This window comes from Mustela nigripes, chromosome 12 (genome assembly GCF_022355385.1).
Source record: "Mustela nigripes isolate SB6536 chromosome 12, MUSNIG.SB6536, whole genome shotgun sequence".
Classification (NCBI taxonomy): Eukaryota; Metazoa; Chordata; class Mammalia; order Carnivora; family Mustelidae; genus Mustela; species Mustela nigripes.
Genome location: NC_081568.1, coordinates 25,409,260 through 25,435,552, shown reverse-complemented (window position 1 = coordinate 25,435,552; position 26,293 = coordinate 25,409,260). Strand labels below are relative to the sequence as shown.

Genomic DNA, 26,293 nt, shown 5'->3' with positions numbered 1-26,293 from the left:
AGGCCCCCTGCTGAGCAGAGAGCCCGATGTGGGACTTGATCCCAGGACCCTGAGATCATGACCTGGGCCGAAGGCAGCGGCTTAACCCAATGAGCCACCCAGGCGCCCTAGAAGGTAGATTTTGAAAGGATTCACAATCATCCCGCCTAGTTCTTTTTACATAAATACTCTGTGCTTGACATTGTTTTATAGAAGTGCTACCTCATTTATTTTTTTTTAAAGATTTTATTTATTTACTTAACAGACAGAGATCACAAGTAGGCAGAGAGGCAGGCAGAGAGAGAGGAGGAAGCAGGCTCCCTGCTGAGCAGAGAGCCCCGATGCAGGGCTCAGGGATCATGACCTGAGCTGAAGGCAGAGGCTTTAACCCACTGAGCCACCCAGGCACCCAGAAGTGCTACCTCATTTAACCGCCACCACAGTCCTGTGAGGGAGATGTTATTATTATTCTTGTCATAGAGGTTGAGAAAGATTAAATAATGTGTTCGGGTCATGCTGCTACTAAATACGGAGGAAAAGGACCCAAGGCTTCTTAATTCCAAGCCCATCCCAAAATTCCTTCCTTGAATAAATCCATGCCAAGGGTAAGTTGAGCCCTTCCTACAGATTCTCTCTTTAAAGAGTACACTGTTGCAGACAATTTTCACCACGGCCACACTTATTCTGAACTCTAGGAACAGTTACCAAAGAGGCACGCCTTCCTCTTCCTAGTTGCCTGCTCGCTCACTGTGGTGCGCCAGCAGACTTCTTCCATCCTCTAAAGGCCTGCCAAGCAGCCAAGCATAAAATTGGCCTAAAAATAATCTTCTTAGGCAGGTGATTTACACCTGTCTTTTCTCCTCCAGTTTTATTCAAGTAGCCTAGTAACTAATAGTACAAGTTTATCAAAGCAGTTACAGTCAGTGCCTTAAAAGCTTTATTGCTCCATGAAGTTCAAGACCTTTAAATGGGGTTCTAATATCCTATGTGTAGGAGACACTTTCTCCTAGCATCACACTTGGACTGCAAAAAGCTTTTGCCTAGAGAAACATCAGTATTGTCAAAAACAATGACATTGATTTTTTCCCCCCAATGTTCTACATTTTCTCTTTTTTGAAATGAGTAAGAGGATAAATCAGGTTCTTAGAACTCATACATTTGTAGGAGGTGTGGGGGAGTCTGGTTGGCACAGTAAGAATTGAAGTATTGTTTCTGCTATGGCATAAAAATGTGGGATAAAGCCCTAAACCTCATGAGTGAGTTCTGATTCACCCTTTGCATTTCTTTTTACTGCTCATGTTAAGCATTGAGGGGTACCTAGCTGGCTCAGTTGGAGGAGCACGTGACTCTTGATCTCCGGGTCATGAGTTCAAGCTCCACACTGGATGTAGAGATTACTTAAACAAACTTCTTAAAAAATGGTTAGATTATTTTTAAAGAATTAAGTAAATAAACAAACACTGAGGAGAAGCCAGTAGCGGAGGGTCTGGGGCATGGAGAAGATGAGGAAGAGGTGAAATGGAGCATTTATGCATTGTTCAGAGGCAGGAAGTAAGGGGGAAGGAAATCGTCCAACAGAAGACGGACTGTAAGAAGGAAGAGTGGGTGGAAATGAACGGGGAAAGTAAAGAGAAAACAGAGAGAAAGCAGAGGGAAGAAAGAAATGCTTGCATGAGGGAGAGTAGTCTTCCGTCCTCACCAGGAAAGATTTGGCATCCTTAGCAGGGACCTCTCTGAAGATCCTGTCTCCTTATCGCTCAGCTCCAGCCTCACTAACTTCTTGCTGCTCCTGCGCACTCCGGCTTTAGGGCCCTCCCTTTGCTTCCTTCCTCCAGGTATCTACCAGGCTCTTTCCTCCCTTCCTTCAAGGCTCTGCACAGGAGACTGTTCTGCCCACACTCTACAAAAAGCACCTCCCTCCTATCTTTGCCTGGCTTTATTCCTAAAGCTGCAGTCACTGTCCGCTATACTATTTGGTCCTTGTCTGACACCCTCCCCCTTTTTCCCCAGAAGGTAAAAGGGACTTCCTTTTCTCCCCGCATACATCCCCCGACATAGCCCGACACTTCAGTGGGGTGGGGGTGGGAGGGTTGAAGGTGGGGGGAAGAGGGTGTTCTGGAGGGATGTTTGGAGTTGTGCTTCCAGTCCAACAGACTAGCATTCTTTTCCTCTCCTCCCCCGTCTTTCCCTCCCCGATTTTGAGGCTGGGAACAAGAAGAATGAGCGAATAAGGAAGTGTACAAATTCATCTAGCTCAAATTCTTTTTTTTTTTTTTTTAAGATTTTTAAAAATTTATTTGAGAGAGCGAGTGACAGAGAGCCCACAGATGGGGAGGAAAGGGAGAAGCAGGCTCCCTGCTGAGCAAGGGAGTCCCACGAAGCGGGGCTTGATCCCAGGATCCTGGGATCATAACCTTAGCCAAGGCAGACCTTAACCCACTGAGCCACCCAGGTGCCCCTCCAGCTCAAATTCTCACGAAGCGTGCGCAGTCGAGAAGGACTGAAACAGAGCATTGCACACGAAAAAGTGAAAGGGTGAAAAGTAAGAAGAGAAGGCTAACCGACGTCACTCTCTGTGCTCACTCTCCCTGATCCCCCCACGGCAGGACGAGGCGCTCCTCGCACTCTCCTCTATCGCCTCTGTTGCGGCTCCCTTCCCCGGTCACTTCCCGGTGGAGAGCTAGCTGCCAGACCGCCTTCTCCCGCCGGTTCCCCCAGGCCCGCCTCGGCCCGAGGCCCGGCACGCGCCCGCCAGAGCCGCGAAGGCGGCCGGGACTACAGCTCCCAGGGTGCCGAGCGCAGGGGGCGCCTGCGCAGTGCGGCGGGAGGTGGCGGTCTGTTCTCCGCTGAGGAGGAGCGGGGCAGAGGAGGGAGGCAGTGGGTGAGAGTTCAGAGTTCAGCAGCAGCAGCCCGAGCCCATGATTCCCATATGCCCTGTAGTTTCTTTCACCTATGGTGAGTATAATGTACCCCGCCGAGGTCCTTGCCCGGCCCCTTACCCGACCCGGGGCCGCGGGGAGACGCGGGGGTTGGGGCTGGCTCCGGGGAGGAGGCGGCGGCCGCCACCGGGGCGTGCGAGTGAGTGAGGGAGTGCGAGGCGGGAGGGGGAGGCGGCCGCGGCCCGGGCCCTGGCCCGGCGAGGGCGGCTTCTCACAGCGCCTCTCTCTCTCCCTTTCCCTCCCTCGGCGTTTCTGCCCCAACGCACCTCTCCTCCCGCCATGGGACCCGACTCTCCGTGCCCGCCGCAGTGCCCAGCCGGCTGGGGGAAGATGCCAAAATGGCGACCGGCAACTACTTTGGATTCACCCACAGCGGGGCGGCGGCGGCGGCGGCTGCGGCCCAGTATAGGTAACGGCTCCCCGCCCTCTCCCTTCTTTCCCCCTGCTCGCTCTTCCGCCCGGATCCCGTCGACACGACGCCCCCGCGCCGGACCCCGCCCGGCGGCCCCGAGCCCCGGCCCGAGGCTGGCCGGGCCCGGCGGCCTCTCCCGCCCCGCGGGGCCCGGCCCGGCCCGGCCCCGCGGCGGGGAGCGGCCCCCGGGGGGAGGGCGGGACCGAGGGACGATCGAGGTGTTGAGACGTGGAGGGCCGCCGGGGCTTTCCGCGGCCCCGCAGCTAAAATGGCCTCCCGCGGCCTCGGAGCCCCGCCGCCACCTCCGCCGGGCCGGCTGAGCGGGGGGAGCGAGGCCAGGCTCGGATCTCCCCCCAGCCCCCGCCCCGCCTGTCCACTCCCCACCTCTAATCCCTCTCCCACTTGGGGAACTGAGAGGGTGGGCGAAGGGGAGTGCCGAGGCGCGCTGCCCACCGGCCTCTTCCGCGACGCCTCCCGTGCGCCAGTCTTCGCCCGGTGCTGCGGCCCCCCAGAGCCCAGATAACGTGTCGTTTTCTCGGGCACCTTCTCCTTCGGCTCCTCCTGTCCCTCCGCTCGAAGCGTGCAAACAAACTGCGGGTGTCACAACATTGATTGGGTTCCTTTAGTTTTTTTCCTCCGGGGAGCGATGTAAACATACCAACCACCTGTGAATTTGTAGTTGGTGGACTGGAAAAGATGTGCGAAGTTTCTAGTACTGGTAAATGAATCCCTGGCCTTGTTCTAACTATTGAGTTTTGGCGGGGGCGGGGGGTGGGGGGCGGTAATAATTCCCCTTGGCGGGTCTTTCTCCCAGGACTGGGGGGGGGGGGGCTGGGGGGGAGGTGCAAGTGACATTATATTGACTTACTCTGATGCATCCTATGAAATCTCTACATTAAGGGAAGCTCTAATTTCTGAAGTGTCTGTAATTCATTATACATCTTACCAAATGAGAAAAACACGCTAGATTGTGTGTGTGTGTGTGTGTGTGTGTGTGTGGTCGTTGTTGCTTTTGAGTCAGTCTGAGACATTTTCTTTAGATTCAGACCATAAACCTACAGGGTTCCTAAGTGACAAGCTTTTTATAGAGAGATTATATTAGATAACTGTGTGTTAACTGTTTGGTTAAACCCAGGTAATTTTTTCATCTCATTAACTTCATGTGTTGGGTTGTGTAATGGAAAGGGCATCACTGGGAATCAGACCTGGCTTCTGTGTCTTTTTTTGCTCTTGAATTTATGACGTTGGGGACATACTTATTTGGGCTTTCATTTTCCTCATCTGTAAAATGAGATACTGGGCTATCTTCTTGGGTAAAAAAGCCTGTGATTCTGAGAAAGTTGCCGTATTTTATGGAATTCTAAGATGCCATTTATTTGTAAAGGGTGACGTTATTTTATGTATCATTAAAAAAAATTGCTGCTAATTAAAATATAATACCATGGTTACAACCCCATTGATTCTAAGAGCTGTTAAAATGTGTAAATGCATTATATTTACAAAATTGGTATTTTTATAATTGTTTTGAGTGTCTTGAATGCATGTGGCATTTTTTTACAAATCTGTTCTATCTTGAGACATGTTCCAGAAAAAGGACTAAGATGACAATTTATTGGGGCAAAGTCTTGGGACTTTTTAGATATTAAATTCTTGGCTTATAAGTTGTGATAATTAAACTAACAAAGTGTCAGTTACTTTGATAAACACCTTTTAGACCAATAATTTTTGTGGGGAGAGAAAAAAATCTAACCATTTTCTTTTTCTGGGAAACAAGATAGCTAATCAGCATCTGTGCTATAAATCTTGTGCTACCAAGTACTATGTGTTCTAGACAAAGCTGTATTTAGCCATTAAAAATGTGACTTGTTTCACACAGCATTTTTTGTTGTTACTATGGCAGAGTGATAGATTTTAGGATTATTTACTTAGTAAAAATGTAGTGGGTTCTTTGGCAGTTCGAAGTATTTTTTCTATTGCAAACCTACAGACAGAAATGGAGGAAATGGCAACTTAAAGATACTTTATATTTTTTTAATAAAATAGTTGGATGTATGTAATTTATCCTGGTATAGATTAGTACAGAATTTCTGTATCTGATTTTTTCTTTGGCTTTGAATCTCAAGTTTCAGTAAACTGTAACAACCATCCAAATTACTAAATTGTTATGTGTATGTCTAATGAGGAAAGACTAGTATTTGGGCTATACTTATTTATGCATACATATGTCAGCAAAACTAATTGTTTAATGTGCTGTGTCCCTCTTATATAGATAAGGTACATGAAAAGTTGTTTGCTTTTAATGGGAAGAAACCAGGCCCAATACTGCTAATACTTTGGCACAAGGAAGATAAGTAGCCATAATAAAAGGATATGCAAAGAATGCAGTGATGATGCTTATTTTTTTTCTGCCTAGAAATCGTTATAATGTAACTTAGATGGAAGACCAAGACTTACTTTGCAAGTTTTTTGTTGTTGTTTGTGGGGTTTTTTGTTTTAATTTAAAGGATGCAAACTTGGGGAAATTTTAAGCGTTTACATGTGAATGATGTGAGTAGTTGCTATGCCTGTCGTTGAATACAGATAACTGAAAGTAACCTAAATCTTCATTGCATTCTGCTTCTTAGTTTCTTGGTTATGTAGCTATGTAAAGCTCTGAATTCTGCTACTTCTAACTGTTAACCGCTAGATAAGCTAACTTTTTCATTTGTGTAATGCATATTAAATCTTTTTGTGATAAGCATTTACTTAGCCTTTGTGCTGCACATTCCATCAACTACTGAATATTTTTCTTCCTCTTTGTATTTTTTTTAAGTGAATAAACCTTTTACGCCCATTTGCTACTCTTGCAAATGCAATCTTTTCATTTTCTGACCTTTCATGTGCTTTTTACCCTTGGAAATGAAGAAATCAAAATATTTTAAAGTATTAATTTGTATGTGTTTATGTATGTGTATTCGGTAGAATTTGTGGGGCACAGGACAGAGCAGATCTCACGTACGGTGAAAAAATAGGATGGTTTCGAGGCAGAAAGCGGACTTGGTTGGGTATGTAACCTACATTAATAGAGTTACCTTTTTTTGTTTGAGAAGATAGACTTACGGATAAATCTAATTTTGTGATCTTGGGAAAACGTATTTCAACAGTTAGGAGGACTTAGGGTAGCAAAGAATGTGGGGGAAGATAATCCCCAGTGGAAAAAAGTTTTCTGATCGTTTCATAGGCTTAAAATCATTTTTTTTCACTCCTTCATTGGAGTGATACAGAGGTTCTCATTCAGAGAACCTCTTTTAGAGAGGAGTTTGTGGCATACACAAATATATATATGTAATACATATGTATATATATGTATATATGTAATATAAATATAAAGTAATCCATTATATTCCGCTATTAATAGGACATAAACTTTTTTTTTAGTTTTAAACAGCCAGTTTCCCTTTGTTATTTAGAAAAGCCTTAGACATCAATTCCTTGACGTTATCTAATCAAGCTACTTGTCTGTTAAAACCTGGATAATCTAAATCTTTAGCCTTTGCTTAAACTAATTTTCTTTGTCCTATATATACTTAGTGTATCACTAAATAACTTAAAGTTAGCAATTTGAAAAAAACATTTTGCAACTTTTTTTAACCCTTCTTATATCTAGTATTTATTGAATTCAAAGGCTTTAGGGTAGAGATTATATAAAGATGCAGAATAATTACTTTACCCCCGTAGTCTTCAAGTCTTAGCAAATATTGTTAAATGGTAAATGTTTACATGAATCCTGACTGTTTACTGGACATTAGTTTAATCATCTGCTACAAAGGCATCTCATCCAGTGATTCTTGAGATATCTTTACTATGTCTGTTCCTAAAAGATAATTATTCTCTTCACATCATTGAGATAGATAACTTGGGTAGGCTGATTAGCTGATGAATTTTCCTTTTCTCCTCCTCTTCCTTTTTTTACTTTATTTTGAATGTAGTGGTAAGAAAACTATGTCTTGAGGAAAGAATAAGAGTAACACTGGTAAGGTAGAAAAGGAGTAATCACTCACGGAGAAGGTGAAAAACCAGGTGAACAGGTTTTCGAAACCAATCATGGTGATGGAAATTTACTGGCTGTACGAAAAAAAAAATTCTGCAACTGCTAATTATATCAGCTCTTTCATTGTTGAATCAGAGATCTTGGGATTCATATTGCATGAATGAGTTTGAAATAATGAAAATGTTCTAAAAGCATTGCTGCTGTTACATTAATGATACTTCTGTGATATTATTAGTTTTAAGAATAGTTGTGAGCCAAAATACTCCTGTATAGAATGTTTAAGGTGTGTGTTTGTGCTTTCCTAAATGGCTTTACCATATACTCTCACAAGAAGAGCATGGATTTGGAGCTTCTGAGACTTCAGATTTGAATCCAAGCTCTATCCCATCAGTCACTTGGCCAAATCACTTCATTTTTCTGAGACTGTTCCCTCAGTTAACTTTCCTTTGATCAAGATTATATATAAAACCTTCTACCCTAGTGCCTGATTTTCAGTAAGCATTTTACCTATGTTAGTTATCTATGAAGTATAGGTATTTGAATAATACTATAAGGATTTTTTTTAAAATACTATAAGGATTTTAGAGGAACTCCTTAGTTGATGTCTTTCATATACTTTATATAGTGAACATCATAATCTTAAGTTAAATGTTTTAAAAGTAGGTATTTGAGTATCAATTGATAGGTCAGTTTAATTGGGAAGGAAGGAAATTTTTTATTTGCAAGTGATAGACAAAAATATGAGATATAATAAGCATTCAGATTTTCTGGATCTAAGATTAGGCAAAAATTGGTAAAGTTACTATTTCAGCAATATTGAATTAATAAATTTCAAATTAAATCTTGTTTTTATATAGCCACAAAGCCTATTAAGTAGAAATAAAACAAATGAAATTTGCAGTGATTTAAGGAAAAAAATACATTAGGATATAAAGCCCATAAAAGACATAAATAAATGAGGATGGGCTGGGTTCATGGAGTGAAAAAAATCAATACTATCAAGTTATCAATTTTCGGGGCACCTAGGTGGCTCAGTCGTTAAGCATCTGCATTTGGCTCTGGTAGTGATCCTAGGCTCCCTGCTCGGTGGGAAGCCTGCTTCTCCCTCTCCTACTCCCCCTGCTTGTGTCCCCTCTCTCGCTGTGTTTCTGTCAAATAAATAAATAAAATCTTCTTTAAAAAACTTATCAGCTTTCTCCTAAGTAATCTATATATTTAATGTAATTCCAGTAAAAATCACAACAGGTTTTTTGAGTTACTGGATCAAAAGAGATTCTAATGGTGGTGATGAAGACAATATTTGTCCAAAAGTAGTCATGACAGATTTGTAATAATATGACAAGCAAGGTCATATGTTACCACATACACAAACTTTATTCAGTATAGGGATAGACATAGATCACTGGATTAAAACTGAGATCCCAGAGATAGAATTATGAGCAGTTGGATTATAAGGTATAAATGTTTAAATAGACATATTTGTAAAACCAGCCAAATTATTTTTCGGAAGTACACCATCAGGTTAACCAGAAGACAGAGCTTGGGGCTTGTAAGTGTAGTAATTGACAGATTGTGTTAGAATTAGTAGGTACATGATTAAAGGTGTGGAGTGCACCTACTATGCTCAATTTATGTCCTTGGCACTCTTACCTTAGAATTAGGGTCACTGTTCTGAGTATAGCATTTCTGAGTGTTGTGTGAAAGCTGTGTGCTTTCATGCATGTAGAGGACAAATAAAGATTAAATAAATATGACATTGGTTTTTTTTGTTGTTTTAATATAAATCTTCTCATATATAATACGTATGTTAAAATACATTTTTAGGGAGTAACACATGATATTTAATGAGTATCTACAATATGTGCAGTCTCTGCACTCAGGAGTTTACATTTATGTAAATTTATGATCATACCTGAATTTTAATGAAATACTAAAATGGGGAATTGGAGGATTCTGACTATGAAATTAGGGATATGCTTCATAGTCTTCCACGCAGAAAAATGAGAGATATTATTTTATTATTTTTTTATTTTAAAGCGTTTTATTATTTTTTTCCTTAGGATTTTATTTATTTGAGAGCATAAGCAGGGGGAGCAGCAGAGGGGAAGGGAGAAACCGGCTCCTTGCTGATTAGGAAGCCTGACTTGGGACTCCATCCCTGGGATCATGATCTGAGCTGAAGGCAGATGCTTCGCCAGCAGAGCCACCCAAGTGCCACTGAGAGAAGATCATTTTAGGCAGAGGAAATGTGTTGAGCCAGGACAGAATTGTATGATACTTGGTATGATTGAGAGTGGATGGGTCTGAAGTCAGACTACCTGAGCTGAATCCTGGTACCCTATACCACTTGCCATTTGACAGTGGAGAAACAGTCTCTTGGTACTTAAGTTTCTTCATCTTTAATCTGGAGATAATACTGTTCCTTACCTCATAGGATTGAGATTTTTAAAAAAATTCTCTGTTAAAGTGCAATGTATATAAAAAGAACTGCACATATAATAGTATAGCTTGATGAGATGTCATATACTGAATATACCTGTATAACCAGCACCCAGATAAAAATAAAAACAATATTACCAGCATCCCGGGAGGCTTCTTCATTCTCCATTGTGTTTTGAGGATTCATTAATGTAGTATTTGCAGAGTTCTGGAAACAGTCCCTGGCATATATTACATCCCCATTAATGTTAGCTATTATGTTCAGTAGACCATTTGGAAATGAAGCTTAGGAAAGGGATAAGGGTTGGAAGTATGAATCTGGATATCATTTATATGGTAGTGATCCCCATTATATACAAGTGTATGAAATGCATCGTTTAGTAAACATTTTTGAATGAATGAAAGAAAAAAAACAGAGCAGACTTGGGGAACATCTGTGTTTAAAGTAGGGCCAGAGAAAGAAACAAATACAGAGTAGGCAAAGAGCTATGAGAATGTCATAAAAACCAGAAGAAGAGAGGTAGAAAGCAATGTTAGTTATCAAATTATAGGTATAATTTTAATGGGTGGCCATTATAGAAAACCTCAAATTTACTTATTTGGAACTACAGAAAGACTATGATAAAATTTTGCTTAAAGTAAGTTTCGTGGTCTCTATTAGGGCATGCACAGTGTCCCTGGAGGGAAAGGCCTTCTCCCTGTTTCTCCAGCCTCACTGTGAGGTGGATAAGGTTAACTTTACTGCTTGTGTCCTAGATCTTTTGTTAGAAACCTGCTTTTCTGTCCACATACTTGGACCTTCATCCTGGGGGCTAAAAAAAAAAGTTTTGTGGTCTAATTTAGTATTCATATAAATTCTTGAGGGTCTTAGAGATCAAAGGGGCATAAAATATTGGGAAGCACTATTCTTGATGGATGAAAATAAAATTTTTAAATCTTTTTTTTATTTCTTGGAAAATATAGTATATAAAATGCATTACAGTGATAGGGTAGTCGGCTTTAACTCGGAAAGAATGTTTTTGAAAAGTTTGAAGAAATCTACTACTTTTTTGATAGGAAAAATAATATAGAAGCCATTTAAATAGTAACCATATAGATGAGGGCAAAGAATGCTCTGATTTATGAAGATGGCTTTATGATTTCTCTCACTCCAAGTTATACCTACCCCAAACCATTTTTTATTATAAACAGAATGCTCATCATAAAATGTAAATTCAGCACAACACTCTTTTGCTTACAATTTTAAGTGGCTATCCATTACTTTTAGAATATCTGGTTATCCTACTTTTAAGAATTTCAGGATCTTATTACACATTTGTAATTCGTTTCCCACATTTATGAAATCGAAAGACTTCTGAAAATACTCCTGGTGTGTTTGTAAAACATTTAACAATAAAAACTGACCTTAAGTGTTAGGAGGCTATTTTTAGTTTTGTTTCATCTCACTTAGTGTGAGTGTTCTTATCTTTCGCTGGGGAAAAGTTCAGAAAGTTATAGGGCACTTTGGTTTAATTGACTTATGGTATCTATCTACCAGCTTTTCTTTCACTGGCGAAATTTTTCTTGAGTTCAGAAAGTTAAAGGGTACTTTGGTTTAATTATGGTATCTAACTTATGGCATACATAATTAATTTTATGTACCCAGACGTTTGTGGGGTTTGATTTTTGAGCAGTTTTATTTACACATAGTTAAAAGGATTGCCATTTCATGACTTTTTCTTCCTTAGAGGTCTTCCAAAGAAAATCCTCTAATTTTTAAAAGTTAAATAGTGTGGGGCACCTTGGTGGCTCAGTGGGTTAAAGCCTCTGCCTTCAGCTCAGGTCATGATCCCAGGGTCCTGGGATCGAGCCCCGCGTCGGGGTCTCTGCTCTGTGGAAAGCCTGCTTCCTCCTCTCTCTCTCTCTGCCTGCCTCTCCGCCTACTTGTGATATCTCTCTCTCTGTCAAATAAATAAATAAAATCTTTAAAAAAAAAAAAAAGTTAAATAGTGTTGGGGTGCCTGGGTGGCTCAGTGGGTTGGGGCCTCTGCCTTTACCTCAGGTTGTTGTCCCAGGGTCCTGGGTTCGAGCCCCATGTCGGGCTCTCTGCTCATCGGGGGGCCTGCTTCCTCCTCTCTCTCTCTCTCTCTCTCTCTCTCTCTCTGCCTGCCTCTCCACCTACTTGAGATCTCTGTCAAATAAATAAATAAAATCTTAAAAAAAAAAAAAAAGTGGAATAGTGTGCCTGGGTGACTCAGTCAGTTAAGCCTCTGTCTTCAGCTCAGGTCATGGTCCCAGGTGCTGGGATCGAGTCCTGCGTCGGATTTCCCTGCTGACCTAAGAGCCTGCTTCTTCTTATCCCTCTGCTACTCCCCCTGCTTGAGCTCTCTCCCTGCCAAATAAATAAATAAAATCTTTTAAAAAAAAATAAGTGGAATGAAATCCATTTTATTTTCCAATTACTATATGGATCCACTGGATCCTTTTTATAAGTCTAAGATTTACCGTATGATAAATGGTAAATGGATTTTATTTTTCCCTGTCTTGAAACATTTTGCTGTTTCATTATCTTGGGAATTATTTCCTTTTGTCACTTTTTGCCAACCACTCTAAAAAAGACTAATACTATAGAAAAATAGAGGAATGTTGGAATTACCTAGAAGGGTGGTACAATAGTAAAACAATTGGAAGACACTCATTGCCCAAACTTTTGCATCTTTTTTTTTTTTTTTTTAATAAACATATAATATATTTTTATCCCCGGGGTACAGGTCTGTGAATCGCCAGGTTTACACACTTCACAGCACTCACCATAGCACATGCATCTTTTATTTTTTTTAAGATTTTATTTATTTGAGGAAGAACAAGATAGCAGGGTAAGGGGCTTTCCTAGCAGGAAGCCTGATGCCAGGCTCCATCCAGGAACTCCAGGATCATGAGCTGAGCTGAAGGCAGACACTTAACCAGCTGAGCCACCCAGTCACCCAATTTTTGCATCTTTGAAGATGGTATGAAAGAAAGTAGAGACACTGCTTTTATAGTTAGCTTTTAGTTTTTTCCTTCAACACAGCTGAGCATTCCAAATTGTCCATACTCTGTCCATATTGGCAGAGAAGAAAAGACAGGAAGATGCTTAACAATTATTAGATAAATAACATGAATGCAAAAAAACAGCATCACTCTAGACTAATGATGATAGTTAGTAAAATTGATTGTAAAAGCAAGATCTCAGACCAAAAATCTTCAGGTACAGTGTCCCAGGTGAAAATTTTTTTAACTGGGAAGTCAGTGAGTGAAAGATAAGTTTTTCTAAGGTTAAAAAAAGTAAATATGGTGTTTTTATCAGGTCAGTTAGTAAGAGTGACTTCATTGTGTAATATTCCATGAAAAGATCTCGAACATCTCAGTTTGCTAAAAGTGTATATGGCAGCAGTTCTTTCATCTTCTGTGATGTTTGTGCACCAGAATTTACTTCATATGATTTATTAGTGGATAGATGCTGAAGGCAGGTATGTATTCAAAGATAATTTGGAGGAGATCAATAGTGTGGAAAGGAAAAGACTGATTATATATTGATCATTCCAAACTTAAAATTGAAAATGTTTTGCGGTTATGGAGCAAAGAAGATGACTATCTCTCTTAAAGCCATCAAATGTTTTTTGTGGGTTTTTTGGGTTTTCGTTTGTTTGTTTTTGACTGAGCGAGAACGCACACAAGCAGGGGGAAGGGCAGAGAAAGAGGGAAAAGCAGGCTCCCCGCTGAACAGGGAGCCTGATGCGGGACTCAGTCTCAGGACTCTGGGATTATGACTGGGCCAAAGGCAGATGCTCTAACCCTAGCTGGGCCACCCAGGCACCCCAGTCCATCAAATGTTTTTAAAAATTTTGCAAGCATTGCGTTTTGGCAGTGCAGGTACAAAAAGAAAAACCAGAAGAATGATAAGTTAGAATTCATTAGAGATAATATTTGAAATCTGCAGTCAGCATTTATGAGAGAGAAATGTTACAGATTCGTGCATGAAAGTTGATCAGCGGTTCTGTTCAGAGAACATGGTTCATTTTAAAACCAGGAGCAAATGGGATAAAAATTAGGGTCTACTGCTGCTTTTAAGATTTCTGATAGGTTTTATTATCATCAATGTTATTATTATCCCTTATTCTTGTGTACATAATTTGTCAAATGACTTCAGAAGTACAAAAGTGCAAAGGGTCCAGTGGATCCAGGTAATGGTAATGACTTTTTTTCTTGGTATACTATGAGTTATGGATCCCAAGAAAACTTAACAGTTTTCATATTATATAACATTTAACCACCCTGACCCACTAATAATAGTCTGCTAGTGTAATGTGTTAGTAATAATGTGTTAGTAAAAATTGTAGGATTTTATTTTATTTGTTCTAGTTCTTAGAAGACATTTAAATTTCTTCTAAAATTCTGCAATAGTTATTGTTTGAATAGTGTTGTAAAGGTAATGGGAGCATGATATATAATATCAAGTGTACAGAATAAGATGGTTTGTCTTTGGGGTGATTCTCTGAGGAAGTTTAATTTTGCATCTTTGTCATATCATAAAATATTAAATGTAGTATAAAGAAAAATCTGTGAATTTGTAGGTACATAAAATGCCATAATTTGACCTAGAAAATAGAAAAGTCCAACAGTGTTGAACATTCAGCTTGGATTAATGAAAAGACCAAATTGTATTTTGTATGCCATGAAAAGGAAAAAAGCGTTTTGTCTGTCAGTTACTTTGCCATTTTATCCAGAATTGAAAATAATGCACACACACAGAATATGTTTTCCAGGGGAGGAGAAACATACCCCACAATGTGAGTATAGAAGCAGTCTCGTTTTCTTGATTGAAACCTTGTCTCATTCCTTTTATAAGGTCAGAAATTGAACATCTGCTTCTGTTTTATAGTGGTTCCTCTAAAAATTTATCATGAAGATTTTATGCAGTTTAAAGTAAATCATTATCTTTATTTACATTTCTGAACAATACAGGGACTTAAAATGCTTTAGCTTTGATCAGTCCTCTGGTGATTTTTGTGCTATTATTGTATAGTATTTTACATTTTAACCCCACAACCCATCATTGTTGAATAACATTATTTTATATAGTCATTGATTATTTAAATTTGCCTTCATATTTCACTTTCTTAACATGACATGCATTCTGAGATCATTTTTATTCTTCCTAAAAAAAATCTTAAAGAATGTCCCTTAATATGGTTGTACTAGTAACAGGGGTTTTTTGTTGTTGTTGTTGTTTTAATCTCACCTTCCTCATTTTGGAGAAGTCCTCAGTCTCTGTTAGGCACTTTGTTTTTTTCCCCTCTCGGTGCTTCTCTTATCTTTGTTGGGGCTTTCAAATTAATCTTTCATTAATTTTGGGAAATCTCAGATACTCTTTTTAGATGTGTTTCCTCTATTCATTTTCTCCATTTGCAGCTCTCCTTAGATGTAACTTATTACTTATTATCCTATCCTCGTCGTTTTTAAGCCTCTGTTATTTTTCATCTCTTTGTCTCTGAGTGCATTCTGAGTAATTGTGAGGATAACTTTCTAGTTCACTAAGTTTTTTGTCAGCCATGTCTAATCAGTTATGTAATGCCTTTCTAAGTTTCTGATTATAATTTTTATATACTGTATTTCATTTCTGGGAGGTCTTTTCTTTTAAAAATTCATCTGGTTGGTTTTTTGGGTTTTGTTTTTGTTTTTGTTTTTGTTTTTTAATCAACTTCATGGTCCTGAGTCTTAGTTTTGATAGTCTAATCGTTTACCTTTTTTAAAAAATTATTATTATGGGGCGCCTGGGTGGCTCAGTGGGTTAAGCCGCTGCCTTCGGCTCAGGTCATGATCTCGGAGTCCTGGGATCGAGTCCCACATCGGGCTCTCTGCTTAGCAGGGAGCCTGCTTCCTCCTCTCTGCCTGCCTCTCTGCCTACTTGTGATCTCTCTCTGTCAAATAAATAAATAAAATCTTTAAAAAAAAATTATTATTATTATTATTATTATTATAAGTAGGCTTCACACCCAGTGCAGAGTCCAATGCAGAGTTGAACTCAAAAACACCTAAGATCAAGACCTGAGCCTGGGTGGCTCAGTCAGTTAAGTGTCTGACTCTTGATTTTGGCTCAGGTCATGATTTCAAGGTCATGAGATTGAGCCTCTCATGGGCTCTGTGCTGAGGAGTCGGCTTGAGATCCTCTCCCTGTGCCCCTCCTCTCTCTCTTTCTCTAGTAAATAAGTAAAATCTTTAAAAAAAAAAAAAAAAAAAAGAGCTGAGATTAAGAGTCAGACGCTTAGTGGACTGAGCCACCCAGATGCCCCTTTTTTACTTTTTTAAGTTACTTATTTTATATTTTATATTTTGTATTCAGTAATTCCAATGCTTTCAGGCTTTTCAAAAAAAATTTTTTTTTATTCTGCAAACTCTTGCTTCTAGTAACTTGTTTCCTTATAGGGTTGTTGTGTTGTTTTTATTGAGATCTTCTGTTTCTTAGAACACTGTAGCATTTAGAGAGAAAAATGTATTTTCTGGCATGTGAAAGTACTATCAGCTCAGAGATCTACTAAACTAACTTCTTAGCTTGGAGTTTTCCTAGTCAGATAAGGTGAATTCGAGAACTCAAACCTAAGGGAAGGCTAACTTGTCATAATAAAGATTTGTCTCAGGAGGGGTGCCTGGGTGGCTTATTTGGTTAAGCTTCTGCCTTTGGCTCAGGTCATGATCCCAGAGTTCTGGGATCGCATCCCACATTGGGCTTACTGCTCAGCGGGGAGCCTGCTTCTCCCTCTCCCTGTATCCCCCCACCCTGCTCATGTGCTTTCTCACTATATCTCTCTCAAATAAATATTTAAAAAAAGAAAAGAAAGGAATTGTCAGGTAAAGAGTGTCTGGATGCCTCTGTAGGTTAAGCATCCAACTCTTGATTTTGGCTCAGGTCATGATCTCAGGGTCTCTCCGGGTCGTGAGGTGGAACCCCCTGATGGGCTCCATGCTGGGTGTGGAGCCTGCTTAGGATTCTCTCCCTCCCACTCCCTCTGCCCCACTCCCCCACCCCATGCCCGCACACTGCTCTCTCATTAAAAAAAAAAAAAAAAGAATTGTTAGGGATATTTCTCTCCCTTTTACCCAGAGCCAAGGCTGAGCTAGGAAAGGTTCTTCTACAATTTTCTCTTGAAAGGGAAAATGGACTTTTTTCTAATTCATCTTCTGTGCTGGTTTCTTGTGGGAGTCCCAGAGTTGTAGGCCATTGCTTCCCAATACCATTCATGTCTGCTAACACAGAAAATGATGTTTGTGAACAGCACACTGGGTAAACTGGGAGATTTGGAGCCCTCGATAGGAATATTGCAGTTGTAAGCAACAGACCTCGGGCTCTGACCATGTGCGCTGCTCATTTTCCCTGAGAACTTCTCCCTGTTACAGAATAGAAGAAAATGTTTTTGTTTAAAGGTGTAAAGAGCAGGAAAATGAATGATGAATCAGAGTTAATGCTCTATATCATAAAATGGTAGTTCTTGAAGCTTACGGTTTTGGGACCCCTAAAGCAGTTATAGTTATCGAAGACCCCTAGAGCTTTTGTTTATGTTGGTTATACTTATTTACTGCCCTAGAATTTTTAAAAAGATATTTATTAAATGATTTCAAAATAAGATTACTACATGTTAACCCCAAGTTTCTTTATGTAACTATAAAGAAATAACTATATCCTGTCCTCCAAAAATAGGGAGATGAGGCATTGTTTTATATCTTTACAAAGATTTTTATAAATCTTTTTAATATCTCAATTAAAATGATTGGTGCTTTAGCAAAGGAAACAGTCAACAAAACCAAAAGACAACTGACAGAATGGGAGAAGATATTTGCAAACAATGTAATCAGATAAAGGGCTAGTATTCGAAATCTATAAAGAAGAACTTATTAAACTCAACATCCAAAAAAGAAATAATCCAGTCAAGAAATGGGCAGTGGACATGAACAGACACATCTGCAAAGAAGACATCCAGGTGGCCATCAGATACATGAAAAAGCACTCCACATCACTTGGCATCAGGGAAATACAAATCAAAACCACTATGAGATACCACCTCACACCAATCAGAATGACTAAAATTAACAAGTCAGGAAACTGACAGATGCTGGTGAGGATGCGGAGAAAGGTCACTTAACTCCTGCACTGTTGGTGAGAATGCAAGCTGGTGCAACCACTCTGGAAAACAGCAAGGAAGTTCCTCAAATAGTTGAAAATAGATCTACCCTATGACCTAGCAATCGTGCTACTGGGTATTTACCCTAAAGATAAAAATGTAGTGATCTGAAGGAGCATGTGCACGCAAGTGTTCATAGCAGCAATGTCCACAATAGCCAAACTATGCAAAGAACCTAGGTGTCCATCCACAGATGATTGGATAAAGGGTGTGTGTGTGTGTGTGTGTGTGTGTGTAACACACAATGGAATACTATGCAGCCATCAAAAGAAATGAAATCTTGCCATTTGCAACAATGTGCATGGAACTAGAGGGTATTATGCTGAGTGAAATAAGTCAATCAGAGAAAGACAATTATATAATCTCCCTGATATGAGGAATTTGAGAGGCAAAGTGGGGGGTTTGGGGGTTAGGGAAGGAATAAATGATACAAGATGGTATCGGGAGGGAGACAAACCATTAGAGACTCTTAATCTCACAAAACAAGCTGAGAGTTGCGGGGGGCGGGGGTGGTTAGGGAGAGGGTGGTTGGGTTATGAACATTGGGGAGGGTATGTGCTATGGTGAGTGCTGTGAAGTGTTTAAGCCTGACGATTCACAGACCTCTACCCCTGGGGCAGATAATACATTATATGCTAATTTTTTAAAATATTTTTAAAAGTTTTTTAAAATTTTTTTTGGTGCTTGGTCTGCTTCTGCATTCAGTGTGTTGCAATAAATTGTTTGGATTAAATTATATGAAGGCAATCTGTAATTGAAAAAGGGATAACCTCCTGGATCCGAGCAGGCCTTGGATCCTATTTTGAAAATCACTGCTGTACAGAAAGTAAAAGAGGTATAGGAATGTTTTTCCTGTTACCAGATGCCACTTACATGGACAGACCATTAGTATGCATAGTTGTTTTAATGCTGGTAGTGACTATAACCTTAGTATAATGTAAATCCAGGTCATAATGGAATTTAAAGGCACTAAAAAAGGGCTCAGAGTTGGGTATAGGTTAGGTCGAGACCAGAAATGTAGAAATTAGAATTGAGTGTGCTTTTCTCTCCTTCTGCCAGCCACTCTGCCTACTGTGCAATCTCTGTCAAATAAGTAAATTAAAATCTTTTTTTAAAATTTTTTATTTATTTATTTGACAGACAGAGATTACAAGTAGGCAGAGAGGCAGTCAGAGAGAGGAGGAAGCAGGCTCCCTGCTGAGCAGAGAGCCCGATGCGGGGCTCAATCCCAGGACCCTGGGATCATGACCTGAGCCGAAGGCAGAGGCTTTAACCCACTGAGCCACCCAGGCGCCCCTAAAATCTTTTTTTTTTTTAATTATATTAGAATACCTAGACAGGAGTATTTTAAATTTGTGGTTGGTTGGTCATTGAGCTAACCAGTTTGAAAATTATCTTTTATGCCCTCCCCCAGAATAATACATAATGTAATTAAAAATAGTATAGAAGGGAATTTTTTTAGATTTTATTTATTTATTTTAGAGAGGGAGTGAGCACACGTGTGCGTGTAGTGGAGGAGGAGAGGGAGTGATTCTCAAGCAGACTCCACACTGAGCGTGAAGCCTGGTGTGGGGCTCAGTCACACAACCCTGATGAGATCATGACCTGAACCAAAACCAAGAGTCACTTAACTGACAGAGCTATTCAGGCACCCATAGAAGGACTTTTAATGAAAACAACATTCACTTATTTTCTTAATCCCTTATCCCTAATTCCGCTTTGTAGAGACTCCCACCTTTAATGCATTCTGGTTTTATTTCTAACTCCATATCATAAAATAATATGCTTCCCTGTGTCTTAATTTATTGACTTTTTACACATTATATTTTGATTTCCTATAATCATAGTTAAGATTTAGTATATATTCTCTCATGCTTCTCATTTCTCCTTCCAAGTTAAATGATATGGCTGTTTCTGTTATTTTCAGACACTCCCCCCATTTCCAACAAAGGTAGTCAGTATCTCAGTACTCTCTATTTTAGGAAAAGAATCTTGAAACTCTGGTGCTTTACTTTCCTTCTTTTCCCACCCCATCCCCCAACTTAGCTGTAGTTGTACTTGCAATTAACATTTATATTCTGTAATCACAGTTTATCTTCTGTACTTTAGGTTGATTCTAAAACTTTATTATGGCAGAAACTTTATTATGACTGTAAATAGTACTTACTGTGGACCCAGGTGGTAGTGTTCTAAGATTATTATTCCTAATGTGTTCCATTTTTACAACCGTGTACCACTTAATAGAAGAATATTCCTCAGTTCAAGTTCAAATGGATGTTTACTATTTTTACATCCTACTAATTGCTTAACGGTGGTGTCTTTTACCAAGATCATGCCTTTCTTGAGTAACGTCATATTTGCTGAAGTCTTTTTTTAAAATATTTTATTTTATTTATTTGACAGAGATCATAAGGGGGGGTGAGCAGGCTCCCCGCTGAGCAGAGAGCCTGATGCGGGGCTCAATCCCAGGACTCTGAGATCATGACCAGAGCTGAAGGTAGAGGCTTAACTCTCTGAGCCACCCAGGTGCCCCTGCTGAAGTCTTCCATTACCTTTTTTCCCCAAAAATCTTTTTGGTGCCTTGATTGTATCTTAAGACTTTATTTATTTGTCAGAGAGAGAGAGAGAGATTGAGAGAACGCAGAGAGGCAGGCAGAGGGAGAAGCAGGCAGAGGGAGAAGGCAGGCTCCCTGCCCAGCAAGAGAGGCAGGCAGAGGGAGAAGCAGGCTCCCTGCCCAGCAAGGAACCTGATGGTGGGACGGACTCCCTGAGCCGAAGGCAGAGGCTTAACCCACTGAGCCACCCAGGCATCCCCCTTGATTGTATTTTAATGTTTTTCCAAGCTTCTGGTCTACTGTCTGTTGTCCAGTTCTTTATCTTCCTGGATATCATTCTCCTGGAGGCTTCTGTCTTTTCACTTCGAGTCCAAGCTCACTGCTTCTTTGGGCCCGATGCATAGCTGCTGACCTGGGCTCTCATCTCCCTCCTGGGTTTGGATCCACTATTTATAGGACCCCATGATTTCTTTCTTGGTTTATTTTTTTGTTAAAGTACATCTTCATGTCACTTCCAAAGAAAAGGTATATAGGAGGTAAACTCAGTTCTTGAATGTCAAAAGAAAAGAAAGAAAGGAAAAAAACCCCTTTATTCTGTCTTAGTGATTTAGCTGGGTGCAGAACTCTGTATTAATAACCATTTTCTCTCATAGTTTTTAAGACTTTAGTCAGCTGTTTTCTAACCACTAGTGTATGTGTTAAACTGGTTTTTGTTTAGTTGTATGCAGGTGACTTTTTCTTTGGAGACTTTGAAAGATTTTTTTTTTAACCTTGAGATGTTGTGAAATGCTGTATGTTTCTAGATGTTGGCCCTTCATTCTATTTTGCACTCTGTAGGCCCTTTTTAAAAGATTTCATTCATTATTTAAGAGAGAGGAGGAGAGAACACAAGCAGGGAGAGAAGCAGGCTACTTACTGAGCAGGGAGCCTGATAATGGAGCTCTATCCCAGGACCCAGGGATCATGACCTGAGCTGAAGGCAGATGCCTAACAAACCGAGCCACCCAGGCATCCCTCTGTAGACCCTTTAAATTTGAAAATATGCGTCTCCCTTCCAGAGTAGGAAGTATTCTTTCTTAATTTCTTTAATTTGCTTTTTTCTTTTCAGAATTCTTTCTAGTTGGATATTGGACTTTCTAGATTTATCTTCTCTTTTATAGTTTTTTATATCCTGATCTTGTCTATATCCCTTAACTTTATCTTCTGACTGATGTTAAGTTCTTACTTCATGACTACAAATTAGAGTTTGTGAAAATTCTTGTTTGTTGAATTGAGATATCCATTTCCTGCAGGACCATTCCTATTTCTTTTGCAGTTTATATAGGCTTTCTTCGAATGGTGGTTTTGGTCAGCTATTTTGTAAGGACTCTGGCTGGTTTCACTTTCTGGTAAGCAAGGAGAAAGCTGGCCATTAACCTCCAGGTTAAGTCCAAGAATATAAAAGTGTTACTACTTTTTAATATTAATAATTCCTTAAATACTTTATTTACCTTTTTCTCCTCCCAAGAGAAACACGCTTCCATTTTATGTATTTCTTAACCTTGCTCGTCCCATATTTGTGTTTGTTTTTTAATTTGTTATTATTTGTCCTGGTTTAAAACTGATTTATTAGATTTAATTTATCTACAAAGGATATTATCCAAATAGAAGCTGCTTCTCTGCTGGATGAAAATGAAAGTCTTTGCATATTTCACAGATGTTTTTATGGCACAAAATTTGGGGGTTTTATTTACTTATTTTATTTTAAAAATCATTTAGTGACCATTAAGTCTTAAGTTTTATGAAGGCATGTAATTTAGTATCTTATTTGAGTGCTACAAACTAGGCGAAACCTTGGTTTAAAATATTTCAATCTTAGACTAATTTTGCTTAAACTAATTAGAATTTGAGGTGACCTGAATTTTTGAAAATTTACGTAGCCACTAGATACTTAATTGAATTGCTATAACCCAGGCTGGTCATATACATCACATAAAAGTCAATTTTCTAAGGATATTTCAGATTGAAACGAATTTCCTAGATGGGTTTAAGATAATACACTAGAAAATCTTTATTCTGAACAGCAGATTGTTGCCCTAGCCCTTAACTATAGGAATTAGAACTAGATCATTATTCTTCATGATGCTCTTGGTAGAGGATATGGGTCCAGCCGTACAGAGCAGATCTAACTATACAGATCAGACTTAGGTTAGGCAGTCCTAGGCATGTAGTATATGGTAATTGCTAAGCGTACTGACATCCTGTTATATGCTTTCTGGGAAGGGAGATTATAAGATTTATTGTTCAAACTGAGACACACAGGTGTGAGAGCATAGGGTTAATGATTATGAGGGGGCAGTAGGCTTAAACCAGAGCATATCATCATCCCTTTTTTAGTCACATGGACTTGTAAGGATCAGAGCCAGTATAAGTCGGATTGCTTGCCTGGTTGACTTGACATTCCTGTTCTGTTCCCACTCTGTTTTTTGTCCTATAGGACAAGTTTTGGAGACCAGGAAGTGTGAACAGATGTGCAATAAAGAGCAATGGGATGAATGGAAACTGTATAGGAATCCAAGATATCTGAATTTTTACATAACCAAACCCTTTTTATGCAGTGTAGTCTGAATGTGTGAAATTTTATCAGTAAATGTTAAATACAAGTTTCACAGAACTGGTATATTTATATTTTAAATATAATTCTTTTTTCAGTTCTAGGAATTTTGAAGAAATACGTTATTGGCATTTTTTCTTAAGGCTATGGAATTATCCATAGAAAATGTCAATCCCAAACCAATTTTTCCACTATTACAATTTAAATTTCCCTTTTCCTGTCTTTTAATTGTCATATATGTAGAAAATATTAGCTACTTTTAATATCAAAATGTGGAAAACCTCATCCAAATATAAATTATAAGAGTTTCTTTGGACTTTGTTCTAAGTTTTTGTTTTTTTTTCTTTTTCATATTGGGCTGAAATCTGCCACCCTTCCATCCATTGGTTCTAGTTCTGTTCTCTGGAGCAGCATGGAGTAAGTCTCTTCTATTAGAAGGCAGCTCTCATATCTTCCCCAGTCACCTCTTCTAGACTGAATGTTCCTCCACTTTTTATGTGAAATAGTAGCCATACTTACAAGCTTCATATCGATTCCTTTTGAATACATTGTAATTACTAGTATTTTTTCTAATACAGTTAAAATGTGGTGGCCCCAAATTTTAATTCCATGCCATATTTGTATGGGTAGTGTGCACACCAGGAAGACTATGCTGTACTATAACCCATGAATTAGACACTTCTTAGAGTAGCTTCAGCTTCAGTCAGGTATTTTTTTCTTGGCTATTCTTAACTGTTGGCTCATATTAAGACTTACGGTCATCTAAGACCTGTCAGCTAAGTAACTGTTGGGGCTCTTCTTTTTTTAGAAGGCATTTCTGCCTTGGTAATAAAGCTTTAGCAAGTGTAATCTTGAGCATTTTAGAGAACCTAGAACGACAAATAGACTTTCATGTGCTTAACATCTATAAGCCTTGGTTTTATGTAACATAGACTCTCAATTTAAAAGTTAAAATTTTAAAAAAGTTAAACATGACTCTGCAAACTTTAGCTGGAAATTTATTTCATTTACATTGGAAAATGTTTTTGCCTCTTTGCGTTTTAAATTGTTATGATTGCAAAGCATCTGACTTAGGTCTCCTTTTGCAACATCTGCTACATTTTTGAGAGAAATAAATGTGTATAATGAAACGCTGCCTGTAACTTGAGTAATTTATTTAAAATAATAGAGAGTCTGTTGTAGGTTTTGTGCCCTAGAGCAAGATTACTCAACCTCAGCACTATTGACATTCTTCGGATAATTCTTTGTTGTGGGTAGCTGTCCTGTGCGCTGTAGGATATGTAATAGCATCACTGGCTTCCATCCACTAGACGCCAGTAGCACACACCACCACCTCCTCTGCAGTTTGACCATCAAAATATCTCCAGACATGCCAGATGTCCCTGGAGGGCAAAATCTCCCCCAGTTGAGAACTACAACCCTAGAGTATCAGAAGTATTTAAGTCAACTGGGTAATAGTTTCTGCTTCATATGTTCTCTACCATTGGAGTTAGAATTCAGTATTTTTTTTTTTTTTAAGATTTTTATTTATTTGTCAGAGACAGAGGGAGAGAGAGTGAGAGCACAGGCAGACAGAGGCAGAGGGAGAGGCAGGCTCCCTGCCGAGCAAGGAGCCCGATGTGGGACTCGATCCCAGGACCCTGGGATCATGACCTGAGCCGAAGGCAGCTGCTCAACCAACTGAGCCACCCAGGTGTCCCAGAATTCAGTATTTTTAATATGATTTCTTTGTAGAGATTTTTTTTTAACTGTAGAATATAAAGAACTCTACAAGCAACAAATACTTTTTTAAATTCCTAGTTTCATCAAGTTTTCTTTTCTTCCTACTACTGCTTTTTATCCCAGTTTGTCATCCCTCCTTTGTAATATGGTCCGTGATTTTAAGCATAGTATGCGTGACTGTCTAATGCACTAAGATTAAGGAATAAAAATTACACAACAGTAACAAATGTGGTATTGACTAGGCTTATTGTGTTCAAATACTTGGTGTTTCATAGTCGATAATTAAATTTCTAAAAAATGTGCTTTTTATTGTATTAAACTCTTAGATTTTAAAATTAAATTGTATTGTGTTTATTCTTCTACTCCACAATATAGCCAGCAGCCAGCTTCGGGTGTAGCCTACTCTCATCCAACTACAGTTGCTAGCTACACTGTCCATCAGGCTCCAGTAGCTGCTCACACAGTTACTGCTGCCTATGCACCAGCAGCCGCCACAGTCGCAGTTGCCAGGCCTGCTCCAGTAGCTGTTGCAGCTGCTGCAACAGCTGCTGCTTATGGAGGTTACCCCACTGCACATACAGCAACTGACTATGGTTATACCCAGAGACAACAGGAAGCACCACCACCACCACCCCCAGCTACTACACAGAACTACCAGGTAAGAAAACTACTAGTTTCAGTAGTCTTAACACGCAGCCATCACTGACCCCAGTGTATGATAATAATGTCCAAGCCAGTGCTTATCAAACTTGGGTCTTCCAAACTATACCTCAGATGATAGAAATGCATGTATATTCTTAGGTAATTTAAGGGCATAGTCCAAGAATTAAGTTCCCTTGCAATGAGTTTTTATTAATAATTCCCCAGAGTCCATTCCAGTCCATTTTATATCTATGTCTGCTTTAATTAGAAGTAATTTGCTTTAATTACTGGTTAAATATTTAACCAGGGTTTCCAAAAAAAATGAAGATCATAGGGACAATGCACCTTGTTTGTACTACGGCAGTATTCTCCTATTTTGGGAACCATGAGCCTAAACTATATGAGCCAAACAATTACATAGTGTCTTTTTGGTTCTTTACAAGGGCAGAAAGTCTGTTCCCTGCACATTCTTCCTCTCAAAGTCATCTTTCTTCATATGTAACAGAAATTGATGCTGCTCTTATATTCTGTAGTTGCTTTTGGTTCTGTCTTATTTGGGACATGAAGATCTAATTCCTTTAGTACTATGTTTATTATGGTACTAAATTACTACTTATTTAAATTTGATTCTAATCCTTTATTTTTCTTTTAAGATACATTTATTTATTTGAGAGAGAACATGCAGGAGGTAGGGGTGAGGGAAGGAGAGAATCTCAAGCAGACTCCCTACAGAGTGCAGTCCCCCCCCCCCCCCCCCCCCCCCCCCCCCCCCCCCCCCCACCGCCGC

General features: G+C 39.5%; 1 protein-coding gene across 3 annotated transcripts in view; it reads left to right on the top strand.

Moving 5' to 3' along the window:
- Window positions 1-2,795: 2,795 nt before the first annotated feature.
- ZFR (zinc finger RNA binding protein) overlaps window positions 2,796-26,293 on the top strand; it is an 85,842-nt gene continuing 62,344 nt past the window's right edge. The window contains exons 1-4 of one of the 3 annotated variants that reach the window (XM_059416962.1): window positions 2,796-2,934; window positions 3,228-3,327; window positions 23,536-23,559; window positions 25,240-25,522. In XM_059416962.1, coding sequence (XP_059272945.1) covers window positions 2,898-2,934; window positions 3,228-3,327; window positions 23,536-23,559; window positions 25,240-25,522 — 444 coding nt within the window. In that variant the 5' untranslated portion in view covers window positions 2,796-2,897. The remainder of the gene's footprint in view (window positions 2,935-3,227; window positions 3,328-23,535; window positions 23,560-25,239; window positions 25,523-26,293) is intronic. The other 2 variants (XM_059416960.1, XM_059416961.1) reach the window with 2 other exon arrangements.